Source organism: Fusarium musae, chromosome 1 (assembly GCF_019915245.1).
Source record: "Fusarium musae strain F31 chromosome 1, whole genome shotgun sequence".
In the NCBI taxonomy this organism is placed as follows: Eukaryota; Fungi; Ascomycota; class Sordariomycetes; order Hypocreales; family Nectriaceae; genus Fusarium; species Fusarium musae.
Window position 1 is genome coordinate 2,987,596 of NC_058387.1, and position 16,003 is coordinate 3,003,598.

The following is a 16,003-nucleotide window of genomic DNA, read 5'->3' on the forward strand; positions in this document are numbered from 1 at the left end:
ACCTAAGGAATAAACTGAAATTAATAGTTATATATATATAATACTATAGTATAAATGAATTTTCTAATCTATCTTTAAGGTAACTTATTAATTGATTCTTAATTAAAACCCTTATATCTTTAATAATAAGAATATATTTATAACTATTTTTATTTAATTATATAGTTAATTTAAACTTAGATATCTACATTGTGATACCTAAGTAATGTAATTAGGAACTAAAGAACAATACGGAGTAATAATGAGCATATGATAATAAAACAATTTGTTGTGTCCTGAGTGGCCGGACCAAGAGCAGAGTCGCTCCGGATAATACGGCGCCGTCACCGGCTTTGGGACGGGCAACCCCGCAATCATGACACCCCTACATCCCCCGCCAACCTCAAACTTGCACTGAACCAACTTTTGCTCTCTGTTGGAGTCATCTCAGCCTCACCGACACTAGCACCAACAGCAAGCGCATGCTGTATGAATCATTTGCGCCTAAGATTATTCATAGACTATAGAAGCGTCTCTCGTTGTGTTTTTCGTCTCAATTGGATCAATCCGCTGTCAAGGTTGATCATGTCCTCACATACTCCCGATATCGTCACACTCGACAATCTGTCGCAGACTATTACACCCTGGGACCCTCAGGGGGAAAGTCAACTCTATGCCATAGTTGATATGGGGAGGTATAAATAGTTCTCAATAAGTTCAAACAATCCTCATATCTGACATAAAATTCAGTAATGGCATACGATTCTCCATCACATCACTAGCGCCTCCATTTACACGCCTCCTTCGTCCCATCTATTCAACTCGCGCTGCCATTTCACTATTTGATGCACTCAAGAACACACCCAAAGGTCTAGTATTTCTTCCGGAAACCATCGCTGCCGTTTCCAAGACGCTGGAGCGTTTCCATCAACTCGCTGTTCGTCATGGAGTGCCAGCGAAACACATCACCATCCTCGCTACTGAGGCTATGCGCCGAGCTGACAATGCTTCTGAAATGCTCGAGGCAATCTCATCTGCGACTAATGGCCTCAGAGTAAGCATACTTGAGCCCGCTGTTGAGACCCTCTTTGGCGCTGTCATGGGCTCTCGCAGTGGCCTCATTGGCGTTGAAGGTGGCGCTCTGTTCCTGGACCTCGGGGGCGGGAGCGTGCAGATGACGTGGGTGGACACCAGCAAGCCAAACTACGAAGTAGATGCTGCCAGAGCTGGAGTGAGTCTACCCTTTGGAGCAGCGAGATTGATTCGTGTGCTGCAAGAGCAGCCAGCCGATGTTCAGGTTTCCGAGATCTCAAAACTTCAAACCGGCATGCAACAGGCATACGCCAACCTCTGCTCCAAGTTCTCTGCACTTAACGCCTTGAAGAGTTCTCATGACGAGGGTCCTCGAGTGAACGTCTTCATGTGTGGAGGTGGCTTTCGCGGCTATGGCAGCATGCTCATGCACCAGGATCCTGTGAGCCCGTACCCTATTCCCTATACGAACGGTTATACGGCTCCAGGTACACTCTTTTCCAAGGTTGAGCACATGCGTCGTGTCAACGAGGAACACGACAGTCGAATTTTCGGACTCTCAAAGCGTCGTCGTAAACAATTCCCTGCAATCGCTACCGTTATTGATGCATTGCTCGCGACGGTGCCCAATATCGGAAACGTGACATTCTGTGGTGGTTCCAATCGTCAAGGTGCACTTATGATGAAACTTCCGGTCGAAATCCGCGAGTGTAACCCTCTTGATATTCTTGCTCGAGTCACACCAGATGAAAAACCCGTATTTGATGCTGTGTTGAACACGTTGAGAAGTGCTCTTCCCGCAGAAGTCGACTTCTCATCCATGCCTGACGTTTTGACTCCTGGGCTGGACTCTCTTTTTGTGCGGGAGATTTGGACTCGACAGGGCCACGATTCGGATAACAACTCGTCCTTTGCACTGCATCATGCAATCACCAGGGATGCAGAGGTCCCTGGACTCTCACACACCGGGAGGGCGCTATTGGCGCTTTCAGCCTCAGCTCGATGGGGAGGCATTCTAGGGCCCTTGGACTCACAGCTCCAACAGAGTCTGTCGGCACTTCTTGGCAGCCAGCATCTTGACGCACCTTTTTGGGCTTCATATATCGGTGCTGTAGCCGGGCTTATAGCCATAGTTTTACCAATCATCCCAACGACTGCAGAGGAGGTTGAAAATGCTATCAGGTTAGTGTCATTTTCCAGTAGTATGCCAAGCCTTGTCGTCTAATGAACACAGCATAAAAGCACATCTCAAGCGGGCAGAGGATAAAAAAGAGAGAATCGTATTAACGATCAGAGTTGCCTCGACCAATATAGCGAGTGTCAGTCTAGAAGATCTCGCCGACATGGTTGAGAAAACCGCCAAAAAGAATGGAGGGAAGAAGCCAAGATACAAGATAACTGCCCAAGTGAGCCCATTGTCATGTCACATTTCTTCATCAACATAAACCAACACAATACACACATGTTTTTCCTTCGATCCACATTAAACAAGCCCATATGCAGCGAACGTCGTTGTATCCGTTATAAATCATAAAAGAACCATCATATCATGCTTTTTTGTTTGTATTTTGTCTTTTCCATATGTTTTTTCTTCCTGTTTTGCCTTTTTATTTGCAAATCATTTTCTGTAATGACTGGACATGATTTGTGCAGTTATTACGCACTATCACGGGAGTTTCCCTTACTCTTGGTACTACTTCGAGGGCGTCTCTTGGATGAGATCTTCTTAAGCTCATGGTTAACTACCAAGGCGCTCAGCCGCTCGTCAACCTTGTACGACGAACGCTGAATTCTCTCGTCTGTTGAAAGGTCAGTGGCACGTCCCACATAATAAGGTGTTGTGGTCTTACAGAATTCCTTTCTGGTGTCCATCATATCCTGCGAGAACTGGCGAATTTTGCTGCTATGTCGAGCTTGGGAAGGATAGTCCTTGAGCCAGTCCATTGACATCTCCATTCTCTTGGGAGTCTTGAATTGGCAGTGATAGAATATGGCTATCAAAGGGAAGAATCCATTGTAAAGGTTCTCAAAAGCCCCAACTGGATATCATTAGCAATGAAGTTTGACCTTCGAGTTAAATTTTCTCACCGATATTCTGGTCTCTCTGAGCACTTGGGTTTCGGGCGAAATATCCATCATGTGCAACGACTAAGTCTCTGTACATGATCATGAGTTGCCACAAGCTAGCCCAAACTGCCATCTTCTCTTGAGCTTTAAGAGGCTCTTGTTGTGCCAAGCAGTCTTCGAGGAGCTTGAGGATATCGTGCTCATGGGACACAAGTGCGTTCCATGCAATGCGCCTAAGCTCTGCTTGAACAGTAAAGGGGACCTGAGAGAGCTTGTTGGACGAGCTGCAGCAGGTGAAGCGCGGAGCTTTCCAGATTCTGAAGAAACAATTCATTGTGTGGACCTTGGAGACGAGGCTGTGCTACAATAACAGTTAGCTCTACTGGATACTGCAAGGATCACTAAGAGAGGGTTGCGAGTGTTACCTTTGGAAGTCCCTGGCCGTCCTCATAATATGAGAGCAAAAAGTTTTGCACCATATGCTCAAATCGAGAGCTGCGTTCTCTTCGGATCTGTGCCTCAACCCAGCGTTGGAGTTCACCATAAGTGGGAAACCTGTCCCGCTCAAACGCAGCGTTTCTTGGATTCTCGTCGGTTCCATTCTGAGAATGGTATGCTTGAACAGATGCCCGAAGAAAAGGGGATTCGGCATCGCGGGTGAAGAAGATGACAATATCTCTGGGTTTGGCAGTGGGAAAGCGAGGCTCATGATCAACGACACGCCTCTCTTCCGCAGGGTCGGGTGACCAGACGTCTAAATATGATATGTCTCAGTGTACATGTCTCACTTTGAGGCTGGGGGCCAGGGGGGGGCTGTTCGACATACCGACGATGTGACGAATCACAGGCGGAGCAACCGCAGGGGTCCTACGGGTACAGACCAGGTGTGAGTGGTCTGGGAAGGCCTTACGGCAATAGGGACAGACGCCACAGTCTTGACACTGGGTAATGGCTCAGTTCAGTGTTTGTTTCAGAGGGGCAATGGCCGGTATAGGCATTGTATTGGATTGGTTTTCTTACGCGGGTCTTGGAGATACGGCACGGAAGACAGGCTCCACTCTTGCGGACATCGGCTGTCTGGTCTGGATCAGAGAGCTGTCTTGACCTCTTCTCCACAGAACGCTGACGCTTGACACCAGAGGTTGAGTTTGAGGAGGGTGAGTATGAGTATGTCTTGGTGTGGCTTGAGCGGCGGGACGAGGACTCGTGTACCTGGATCTGATGTGGGTAGCCATACCCCCGGGGGGCGTGCTTGCTAGGTACGGCCTGGGGGTACGTCCACTTATCATCCTGGGCCTGAACCTCTTGGAGGCTGACTCGAGGACGTCGACGGACATCGTCTACGCCATCGAAGAAGACGGAGCCAGAGTGAGAGGAAGGAGAGGTACTACCACCTCTGACGAGTTCTGGTGGGGTCTGACCCATGGACTCGGATGTGGTAATCCCTCCATCGTCCGGGCTCAGGCCAGGGGTCATCCTTAGGTATTCGGCCTCGCTCCTGTCAAGAGAGAGATGATCAAGAAAGGAAGGGATATCAGTGATGAGCGAGGGAAGGTCCCTGTAGCTTAGGCGAGGGGAGCTAGAAGCTCCTGGGTAGTCCTGAGACCTGGTCGAGTCACAGTAGAGATCCCAGTCAAAGACAGACCTGAAGAGCTCATCATAGTCCAGGCCCGGGGAGGTGGGAACACGCGGGTTTTCTTGACCTATCTGGGACAAGTCTCTGGACGCAAAGACAGCAGCGGAAGCACCTCCTTTATCCATGTTGACGACCTGCCTGCCCTGCAATGTAATGTACTGTTTCCGGTGTAAGTCACGAGGAGCTATCTTGGTGGAACCTCGATGTCTGCGCTGGGCGAATTGAAGCACGCAGCAAATACTTGTCAGAAGACGATAAGGTGAAAAGTTCCAATGTGCCTGATGCTTGCGTGCAAGATTGAGCGATTCAGAGACACGTCCTGGCACCAGAGAGTTATAATTCGGCCTTCCTCGACTGTCGTGGTGGACTTGTTCACTTACACCATCCTCCTCTTCACTTCTCGGTGTAAGACAGGGGTTGTATTGGCTAGATCTCACAAAATTCCACTGTAATTGACCAATAGAACAACCTTGTCTTACCGGTTTTCGACTTGAGTTGAGTCCAGGAGAACGCTACGAGTTGCTAGTAGACCTAGATCACGGGAATAGTGTATATGACTATTGCTGGGATGGAGGAGAGGCGAAACTTTATCGATGGTAAACTAGATGGCTAGAATTATCTAGTGTTGCTGGCGCAATTGCCTGTTGATGCCATCGAACCTCCGTGATGTGCTGTTGGCGTTGATATCCGGATGACCAGACAAGACAATGATATTCAAGTGAGGACTGCCAATTTACTTCCTGAGGTCAATTGCATTTGCGAGACTGTCAATTTAAAGTTGCGAATGTCAGTCATCGAACTAGTACCCTCTGTTATCCTCCGCACGGGCGGTCCGTTAGCCTTGGTGTCGTGTAGTAGAGCAATCGAGTATATCTGTAATATATGGGTTATCAACTCGAGTCTACACACTCAATTGGTCAAACAGAACCAAGATACATATCAGAGAGCATTATAAAAACCAAAAGGAACTTGCTATTGACTTCTTTTAAACTTTTCTTCCCCGTGTCAGCTCTTAGCTTGGTGGTTTTGCTAGTTCATTGACATCCCAAAGTGGGATCGTGCGGTCGTATAGACAGGGATGTCACCTCTAAGAACTCACGACTCCAAGAAAGACTCGCCGTGCCCATCATCAGAGTATCATAGTTTATAGGTCATTGATACTTGATCTGTTCAATCTGAATGGCACCAAGTCGAGTGGTTCTAGACGCAGTAAATGCAACTATGTTCGCATCATATTGATAATTTCGTAGCTATCACGAGTATGCAGTTTTTATATCCGGCAGCGGGCTCAAATTTAAGTCAATTTAATTTTAATCACTCGTTGAAAACTTAGATATCGTCTATCAAATTTAGGACTTAATTTCTTGTCCGGCTTTAATTTAGTCGAGGCGCCCCGTCCCGGCAATGCGGGGCCGACAACGGCTCCGGCCGAGGTCAAATTTAACCTCAGCGCCACCGGAGCTCCGCGTCGGTAGAATTGGAAGCGAGACCCACGCTGGTTGCCTTATTGAGCAAGACAAGATGAGTTGCATGAGACATCAGTCATGTGCCCAAATTTCTCAAGGTAATGCAGCGCGACTTTCCAACCTGCTTTTTATTTTACTGAAGACGTATTCTCGAAGTACAATTGACTGCTTATCTTTGTGCTCGACACTTTGATGAGAACTTTAGGCGATGGTGCTGTAGAATAAAATCATAAAGTGAGCCCAAAGTCGTCATAAATCACGGATACAAAATGTCCTTTTCGTATAGCTTTCCGAAACGCCAGTTGTAAGGTAAAAACATATCAATTCGCCACCCGATTCGCTTAGTGATACTTTTGCTTCTTTCAGTGAGAAGAGCTACCAAATTCTTCAGTTAATTGGTATTTATAGTCTGCAGACTGATATGTAGTTATACGCTGTGTACAATTAGCTATCTGTCAGACTTGCCCGCCGCACCAAGGGCTCACTATTGCTTGCGATAGGAGGGGAGAGGCTTGCGGAATCTTATTTATTTCTGACCATTGGTGAGTTCACAGGCCCTTTTTAGATACCTGACAAAGCTCTTTGATTACTCTCATACCACAACCAGAACCATGCCATCCAACAAAAGGAAAGCGTTTTCAGAACTATCGAACAATGCAAAGACAAAAACGCTCCGAGGAAAGAAGGCTGAACACAGTGCTGTCAAGGAGATCCTGTCCCAAATAGACGACATCCCAGGAGATCAAGAGGAAGAGTATGCCCTTGCCTCAAAGGATGAATTCGATTAGGAAGACGATGATGACGAACCTATCTCCTGGAAGAAGATAAAGAGCCTGATGCACCTACAGGACAAACTGGAAAGACTGTTGAGGCCGACTTGAGAAGTTTGAATGAAGCGTTCCCTGTCTCAGATAAGCATCCGAATGTCACCAGATATCAGTCACAAATTATAACACTGGTGCAACGGCTAACGCAGTGGGCGAAGTCTGATATTGCCGGAGACTTTAGCTCCTAAGTAGTCAAAGCTTGGTCAAGGAGATCGAGAAACTACCATTGGATTTAGGGCAATGCTGGCCCATTTGGACCTAGGCCAGCTTGCAGGTAACATAGTATTGCACACACCAATCAAGGCACAAGAGGTACTGGGAAGGGCCAACCTAAACCATAGGGACTTTACCCACAAGGAGCAAGAAAACATGAGACTTTAGAAGAGGTTGCTAAGATGAGCTAAGTAAAGATTCCCCTAATCTTAGACTAAACTTAGACTAAACTTAAGACTAAATTGCCCAAGTCTTTTCATTACTTAGGATAAAGGTCTCAAGTTTTATTGCCCTCCCGCATGGACCCAAAAGAAGCACGCAGCGCATCGTCCATATGAACGTGGCTGTGCAAGTTGACTGAGAACACCATACTCAAGGATTCAGCAATCTGTGGAAAAAGACAAGTTAAGACGACAAGAGTACCAGTTACGCCATCGATGCCGACAAAGATAGGTATATACTGGCTCATCCATTACCAAAATAGGAGGGTACAGCCGTTTGAGTACCTATGTACGAGCGACAATCCACAACAACATGGTAACAGCGACCAAAGCGATACACTATACCTTCTGCAGGAAGGCAAGTGTTGTGCCTAACTTCTGTGTGGTAGGGTTATGGGCAAAACCCTACTATATTGAATGATCAGGCTTCAAACCAGAGTGTCTAAGTGGCCCCCGGTGTTCTTTGAAGGGTTGTTGATGTGATACTTTAGAACCTACCAGCAAGCAAACAGGATCAAGGGTGACCGCTCCTTCCTCTGCAGTGACGGGTCGTATAGGTTAGTGCGAGAGGCTCGGGAAGGCTTAAGTCTTCCCGACTTCCACGCCAATTTATTAGACCAAAAGAAGAAGAAGAAGAAGAAGAAGAAGAAGAAGAAGAAGAAGAAGAAGAAGAAGAAGAAGAAGAAGAAGAAGAAGAAGAAGAAGAAGAAGAAGAAAAGACATAGCTGGGGAACAAAATCAGGACAGGTCAAGAATATGATGAATCAAAAGACTCTAGGTTCGATGACACGCTGACCTTGCTTTTGGTCAATTGACTGTCACTTAATGCTGAGCTTTCTACAGAAGAGGCTTAACGGCGATATATATCAAAACAATTTCGACGATGGATTTATTTTGAGGCCAAATTCTTGAGGAGGGAGACCACTAATAATCACAGCCTCATAATCTTTCCCACATATGCCTTTCGACTGCTCCTTCTCTTCGAAAGTTTGTCCACTTCTTATGAGAAGACTTGGCCGTTCGCTGGGAGACTGGCCTCGACTTCCTTGGCGACTTTGAACTTTCACTCAGCCCCCGAACGGCTACACCAATGTATCGGGTTCATTTCTCCTACGTGAAGCGCACTGTTTTCTATTTCGATGGGAGGCTGCGGGTGAGATCGTTCTCGTGGCCATTTCTTGGTGGCCCGACGTGGGTTGGCTATGACATACTCTTTGTTGAACTTATTGATGCGTTCTCTCTCGTGATCATCGTAGTTTCGAATCTCTTCCGTTCTCATACTAAGTTTTGTCATCCCATCGAAGATCTTGAAAGAGTCTGTGGGTATTCCTTCGCAGAGGAAGCCCCTCCGAGCTCAGAGCATAGGCCCGGTTTCGTAGTTGAAGGTCAGTCCGTATTACACCGTCGCTCCGATGCGTTGTTCAGGCTTTTAAGTGGCAATGCCCTGGGTGATTTGTTCTTTGGCGAGGGGAGAGTGTAAGCAAATGTCCCGGCTTCGATATGCGTATCGTTGATATTCCTGTCAGGCATGACGGGATGCTTAGAAGTCTGATGCTGCGAGTTCCAGCCCTCAAACACAATACCACTATCTCTATTCCGATATCTGGCCGTGACTGGAGTTCGTGGCGCTCATGCGTTTCCCGTTCGGAGGGTCATAGGGAAAGGTGCATTATAATGAGGTTATATCTCCAGGATGGCCCGAAAATAGCCAACTGAGAATGATAAGGTCTAAAGCCTACGTTTTTTAGGATTTCTTTAGAGCCTCCTTAGGAGCGACAGACCATGAGACCTCCAAGTCTAAGGTTTAGTTAGTCAAAGCGATTGCCAGAAGGGGGGAGCTCGTCATTGCGCTGGCTCAACTATGGAAAATGGGGTGGGCAAAGGTTAATAGTACGGGAGGATATATGTCTCCCAATCCTGCTATCCTTTCGCCGGCCTCAGAAAACCCCATCATAATATTCGCATACTGTTAGTAGGCTGTAATAGGGATTTCACTCATTAGCAGATTGTCACGATCTGAACTACATTTAAAGCGAGAGTACTTTGCATCTCAAACTCTTCGAAGTTTAAAACCAACAGAGTCAGATTTTGAAAGGGCTATTGGCTATACTGCTTGCCTATATGGTTGCTTGCTGACTTGGAATGTTGTGATAATGATTGGGTTACCGCTGAAGTGTAATATCACCTGTACGGGTTGAATTTAACTATAACTAAGCCCACATAACCAGCTGAACAAAAATACTCGATCAACGGGAACAATCACTTTATTTTTGGTTGTTTCGGTTTCAGTCCTGCTTCTCGATCCAGTATCATTCTGCGCAGCAATTGATCGTGTGATGCTGACATAGACATGGACTCTCTTTCTAAGAAACAGTCAGCTCTTGTTCCACAACTAAGGTTGAAGCCACTAACGAAAATAGAAGCTTTCAGTGCGTAAGCTCATGAAGGCTTTGATAAGAGACTCGTCATCGTTGAGAAGCTTGCGTGTTGCAGCTACCCGGAAGTCGGCATAGAGCGGACTAGTTACGCGGAACAAGGCTGCATAGATAGACACGAGATAGTGATAAAAATGCGTCCCGACTTCGAGCTTGCACTCGGGAAACCCGCTGTAATCTTCAGGTACATGACAAGGAAATTCTTGGAAGGCCATATACGTGTGTACGAGTTTCCGATACATCAGGATAAGACACCACAGGCTGGCCCAGAGAGCCATTGAGTTTTCAGGCCCGATACCCGCAGTGCCAAAGACAATTTTCTCGAGCTCAAGAAGAACTTCTTTCTCTATTGGTTGGGAGGCCGCTTTTGAGATTTGGCCAAACTGTGTATGCAACGCACAAGATGGCGGAGTCATATTTCCTCCCCTTTCCATGCAAAGAATGAGGCCCAAGCGGATTTTTGTCAGACAATTGAGCCTGTGTACTTTACGGACAAATTCGTACTTGGGTTGTCGTGTAAGTAGGCTGAGCAAGGCATCAAGATGAGATTTTGCTTACCATAGGCAGGGATGCTTCCGATTGACTGTATCTCAAAATGAATGAATCCACGGTTTGCTGGAAGCCTATACAGCGGGTATCCTGATGAGCGATAATTCTTTCGACCCAGTCAATCAGTTGACTGGGTAGAAGAAGCTGTGGCAAGGCATAGCGGGCACTTTCTTGGCAGTATGATTCGACTTGCTCCCCGACTTGATCCATCACGACCCAGCAACAGAACCATGGTGGTGTTGTGTTTCCATAATAATCCTGTACTTCAACTTCTATAACTGGGTTGTCAAGGTAGTCCATGGACAATGAGACTTTTCGATGTGGTCCAAGATGAGTTGTGCCTGTGATAAGCTCCTGGTTTAGCAACCTCGCAGTATAATCGATATAATGAAGATCTGAAACTATTAGCTGACCTGAATATACACCGGCCAGATACAGTCTTACCTCCTGAGCTGAATCTCATTTTCGTCAATTTCTCACGGATACACAACTGAGTTCCAAGAATACCAGCCGCTTTTTCACATGCTTGACATGGAGCTCCTACGCCACACTAAAAGGTCAACTTCTGTATGTACGTGCCCAGACATACGTGATGAGACATACAGATATTCTTCGAACTTTGCATCTGAAGCAAGCACCAGTTTTCCGGACTCGTGCAACTTCAAGCCTCCTTTTTTCATCAAAGTCCTTTCTCTTCTTCTTGATACCATCTGGTTTAGTGGGGTTAGAGGGGAAACATATGACGGAGTATTCAGGGACTGAGACAGTTGAACGAATTCCTTTACGCCTTGGCTGATTAAAGGATCGATTCTTCTTATAGCCGCCTTGTGTATCGTCTGGTATCTTCTTTTCGGAACATTGCTGTTCGCTAGTGGCAGCAGGGATAGGGATCTCGTTTATAGGTGTAAGAGGTTGGGCTGACTGTGAGGGTTTTGAAGTTCCCGCACAGAGGCGCTCAATGTCGAGGAACTCTTCAAGATCGATGACTCCAGGAGAGTAGGGCTCAAAGCTTCCTTCTTGGAGGATCATTGATTCCATTCTCAAGAACTTGTAAGTTGGTAATCCTGTTCCTTGCACTTGTGATATTCTTTCGTCAGTCATTCGAACAATGAGAAAGATGGGGCGACGGCATCTACTGTCCTATCAGATCGTAGCGTCAACAGCTCCTCCTCGGTGAGCTTAGATGAGCCATAATAGGAAGGTTTACGTCACGTGACGTTACTGCATGCACTGAGAGGCGAATAGCAACCTATTCTTCCCTTTTTGACAGGTGCCTTGAGTCAAGAACAAACATAAACTTTGTCTGAACCGAGCTTGACTGCGGATGGCTGAAGACAAGCATCGCATTGGAATGCAAATTGGGGTCCAGACCGCCCCCATTAGCATCTTACGTATTATAAGCACATAAACGCCTTCTGTTGATGCTATGGAGCATTGGTCAAACCCACCTCAGGAATAAGATTCGGATATAGGTAATATGCATATTTTCTGCAACTCTATAACTGTATCTCTGTCTACACCTGAAGCGTTACAATGAATGATTCAGTGGGCCTGGAACACAAGTACATACGAGAGTTCATCCGACAGTCCGTCTCAGACAAAGTCCCTAAAATATTCGGTCAGCGCTGTAACAACACAGCACAGGCGCCGAGCTGAGTCTCGTCCAGTAGGAATAAAGATCCATACGGCCGTTTTTGGCGTATTCCTTGGGGCGAACAGGCACCCGGCTAGGTTACAAGGGTGGGACGATTTTCCGGAATGTTCTATAAAAAGGTACCAGACGCGGAGCAGCACAGCCATGCAGACGCAGCAGACGAGCAGCATGCACCCGAGAACTGGATCCCACGACGGAGCCAAGACTTTGAACGAGCCATTAGAATCTCGACAACTTCTCACGATCCTTCGTCCTTTCCTGGGCAAAATTGGGTTCTCTCCCTTTTCTGTCTGATGTGCAGAGCCAATCTCGGCTACCGCTAAGCCCCTCAACAACGACCGATGGAACATCCAAGCCAGGGGTCTAAAGTATGACGCAGCTGGTCTGGAGATCTGATGCACCCTTGTGGTGTAGTGTGCGGCAATTGGGGGTTTAATTTTTCACAGTCCAGATTATCGCCATAATCAACTCCCAGCCTGATGGTCTGGATTGTGAAGCACAACATGAGGCGTACCGCCATGCGCCTTTCTGACAGGCATTTGTGTACACATGCAGGCATAAATTTATTACTGCGGCGTCAATTATTGAGCTCGGTCTCCGGGGTGGCACGCACTTGATGATAGGTAAGTTGTAACTCGTCAACGAGATCCCTGATATTTGTCTGGCCGAGCAGCATGAGTTAGAGGCGATGATCATGGCTCATGGACAGTAAGCCCCCTGTTTTACGGCCACTTTTCCCTTGGGCGCAACTGGTGGGTGACTCGTGCAACTGACTACTGGCCTGCTGGGCATCACACATCAGTCGGCCGAGAGAAATCTGGAGAACCAGAGTACAAGTCGGGTACCGAAGTCTAAAATCGTCCAAGACTTTGCTGTCGGGGATCTGTCTTGAGTATACGATATTTACCCATCATGTGCTGTCGAGTCGGTCTGAAATACGAGAAGCGAAGCATCGTAGCCGGGTAGAGTCGCCCAGTTTATTGGATTCCTGCTGCAACCTCTGCACCAGACGGTCCATTCTGTTGCGAGCGGCCAACCACGGCTGGACGTTGTTATTTTTGTGAGTTGGTTTTTGCAGATCTTACGAGGGCGAGAACCAGCCACAGACGGGCCAAATGGGAACAAGATATTCCGATGCGAGGGAATAGGGGGTCTAGGGGGGCCAATGCAGGAGTTTGAAGCAGGGCGAGACTTATTGGAGTTTCTCATTTTCTGACTGTGATGACGAGTTTTGTTTCGACCCTCCAATGGGAATGACGACGGGTGAAGCTTACACACGACGGTGGTGGATAGAAGAGAGGACTTTTCGTGATTCGACGAGGTGCCGATGCCGATAAATGTAACCAGTTTGGGCGTCGTCGACGGCAGAAAGGCAGCCACAAGATCAATCCAACACCAACCACCAGGAACACGACTGTTTCGGGATGTGGCTGATTCCCGGGAGTCCAAAAACCTTGCTCCATGCAGATCACAGTTTGCAGTCGGGGACAAAACAACAGCGAAAAGATTAGACTGGATATGGGGAAATTGAGCGATCAAGTTGTACGTAACTGATAATCTTAGACCAGAAACCCACCATCTCCAATCTGTTAACTGGTGTTACTGGTAAATGTGCGGCAAACGTTCGCGGGAACGCCCAGAAGGAAACGCTGAAACTTCGAAACGGCCAAGCACTGTGAGTGACAGGGAGACCGTGGGGTTGACGGTTGGCTCTCGCTGATCCATCCTGCTTCTCCGCTCCCTTGTATTAATAGTGTCAAGTAATGAAGCATCAAGGAGGTATTTGTATGTAATTCCAATCTCTAAGCCAATCCTACCGTACTGTTGCATTACTGTCAACACCAATTCAGCCTGGCTGAGGATCATCATACACAATCCGAGCATCAGATTTTCAAAGTCACCCTCAGGTACTTGTATGTACCACACGCAGTATCCATTCGTATCCTGCCAGTGTGTTTACTCTATGTGCAGGCCCTTAAGGCTCAATCCCGCTCTGTCTACCGCAGTTGGCATCGCCATCGCTGCAGCTAATTGCGCCAGATGGACACCACTAACTACCTAGGTAATAATTATGTTACACACTGATTTTTCTCGGGCTTTTCTCAACGCCCCGGACTTCCCTGTCGTCGGCGACCCCATGCACTTTGGCGCTCACAACAGAGAAAAGCACCTCACCTCATCCTTGAGGAGAAATCTGCGCACCGTTGGCCATAGCACACACCCTGGACTGAGCATTGGGCAACGAAGATTCGCAATGCTTGCTCTAGGAGGCTGACCTTCGGTATTCACAGCCATGCCTCAGCTGTTGATGGTGAGGGGGGGCCTCAGGTGCGTTCTATGCTGGTGCGATAGACGGGATCTAGGGACTCGAAGGGATTTACAGAGGGTTGTAGATCAAACGTCGAAATACGAGGAACCCTAGGCATTGTACGTTTCGAAATGGCAGGGTCGTGATTGTTGTCCAATGTGGTATTTATACATTCAAATTTCAGACAATAAAGTGGCATCATCATACTATAGACAGCTAGCTCACCAGGGTAGCTATGTTGAAGCTTCAAGATACAGGATCAGTTACTTCACAACCGAGCGTCTTTCAAACAGACTAGCAATATGAATTGATTACTCGCTTCCCTGCCGACATTAGATGATGTCTTTCTTTCTCTCCCTTTCAAGTCTCAGTCTTGGCTTCTGTGGTGAATCAAATGTCTTCTCCACTTGTCATCAGTCTGAAATCACACGGCAGACCAGTCAAGAGATGGATGAGCCGCCCAGACCAGAAAAGACCCGCTACTATGGAAAAAAGGATTCAAGGATTCGAATCGAATGCCTCGTTTCCATTGTCACGGATCCGTAATGATATTGGTAGCGGCGTAGCTAAGCTACAGCACCTGCGACACGACGCGGCACAACATGAGTAACAAGGCGATGAATATAAATGCTTATAGAGCAGAAGCACGAGCATGTCTGGGGCTGAAGAGAAGAGAGACATGACATCCCATCGTAAGAGGGTGAATACAGACAGATGCATGCATGTGGATGTGAATAGCGCACTGTTTTAGACACGGTATATCCGGTTTCCGCAGTTGACAAGTCAACTGAATCAGCGGGGGTTTGGTGATTCAAATGTCTTTGACAGACAGCTCCCGTTCAGCCCGTCGTCCGTCGTCCGTCGTCCTGCCCTTTTTTCCCCTTCTCTTTCTCTTCAGTTCAGGAGAAGCTAATCCCTCTAAGCACCACCCAAGCAGCCAACGTCATTGCGTATCCACCAAGTCCCGAGCCCCCGAACCTGGACCCGACCCCGTTGATCCAGAGACACACCCAAAAGTAGCAGCAAAACCACCCAGGTACCAGGCGAGTACCTGAAGTACCTGCTAATTAACCAGCCAGCATCAAGCTCTGCCAGGCCTTTTATGGGCCTTGAGTCTCCATCTTTTGGGGGGGCTTGTCCCCGGCGCAGGGAAGACCCGTCCTAGATCTGACACGAAGCCACAGACTAAAATCCTGTGTGCCCTGCGTATTCCCTACCTTAGTAGTATCTAGCTGAAAAGGGCTTTTGCCTGACTTTTTTTTTTTCTTAGTTGACGCTTGCTGCCGTCTCTTCCACTCCAGTCTGAAGTCAAGTTCTCCGTTGAGCTCTCCTCAGTTTCAGTTTCTGTTCTTTCTTCACTTTTTTTTTTTTGTTGCTGGCAGTCCCCTGACATAAAGAATTGTCCATTTGCCGGTCCCCTTTTACATACCTTACCTTTGTTAACCCGGCTTCTTACTTACCAGCTTACTTACTCACTGCCTTACCTGACCAAGCTTGCATAGCTTAGCTCGCCTTGTTTGCCCTGCCTTGCATTGCCTTGTTCTGTTTGAACTGTCACTCGTTTGCCACAAGTACCCCCTGCTGCCATTCTTAGCATAGGTACTCTGCCTTTTCCT

The 16,003-nt window shown here is 47.4% G+C and overlaps 4 protein-coding genes across 4 annotated transcripts; 2 read left to right on the top strand and 2 right to left on the bottom strand.

The window, feature by feature from the left end:
• Positions 1 to 564: 564 nt before the first annotated feature.
• Positions 565 to 2,236, top strand: J7337_000906 (uncharacterized protein; the record flags this gene model as incomplete). The annotated part of the gene is made up of 2 exons (XM_044818653.1): positions 565 to 674; positions 730 to 2,236. The coding sequence occupies 2 exons, from the start codon at positions 565 to 567 to the stop codon at positions 2,234 to 2,236; spliced, it is 1,617 nt and encodes a 538-aa protein (XP_044686355.1).
• Positions 2,237 to 2,667: 431 nt separating this feature from the next.
• On the bottom strand, positions 2,668 to 4,839 carry J7337_000907 (uncharacterized protein; the record flags this gene model as incomplete). The annotated part of the gene is made up of 5 exons (XM_044818654.1): positions 2,668 to 3,050; positions 3,100 to 3,439; positions 3,504 to 3,832; positions 3,905 to 4,019; positions 4,099 to 4,839. The coding sequence occupies 5 exons, from the start codon at positions 4,837 to 4,839 to the stop codon at positions 2,668 to 2,670; spliced, it is 1,908 nt and encodes a 635-aa protein (XP_044686356.1).
• Positions 4,840 to 7,754: 2,915 nt separating this feature from the next.
• Positions 7,755 to 8,236, top strand: J7337_000908 (uncharacterized protein; the record flags this gene model as incomplete). Its single annotated transcript, XM_044818655.1, has 2 exons — positions 7,755 to 7,826; positions 7,943 to 8,236. The coding sequence occupies 2 exons, from the start codon at positions 7,755 to 7,757 to the stop codon at positions 8,234 to 8,236; spliced, it is 366 nt and encodes a 121-aa protein (XP_044686357.1).
• Positions 8,237 to 10,983: 2,747 nt separating this feature from the next.
• Positions 10,984 to 11,463, bottom strand: J7337_000909 (uncharacterized protein; the record flags this gene model as incomplete). The annotated part of the gene is made up of 1 exon (XM_044818656.1): positions 10,984 to 11,463. The coding sequence occupies one exon, from the start codon at positions 11,461 to 11,463 to the stop codon at positions 10,984 to 10,986; it is 480 nt and encodes a 159-aa protein (XP_044686358.1).
• Positions 11,464 to 16,003: the final 4,540 nt, after the last annotated feature.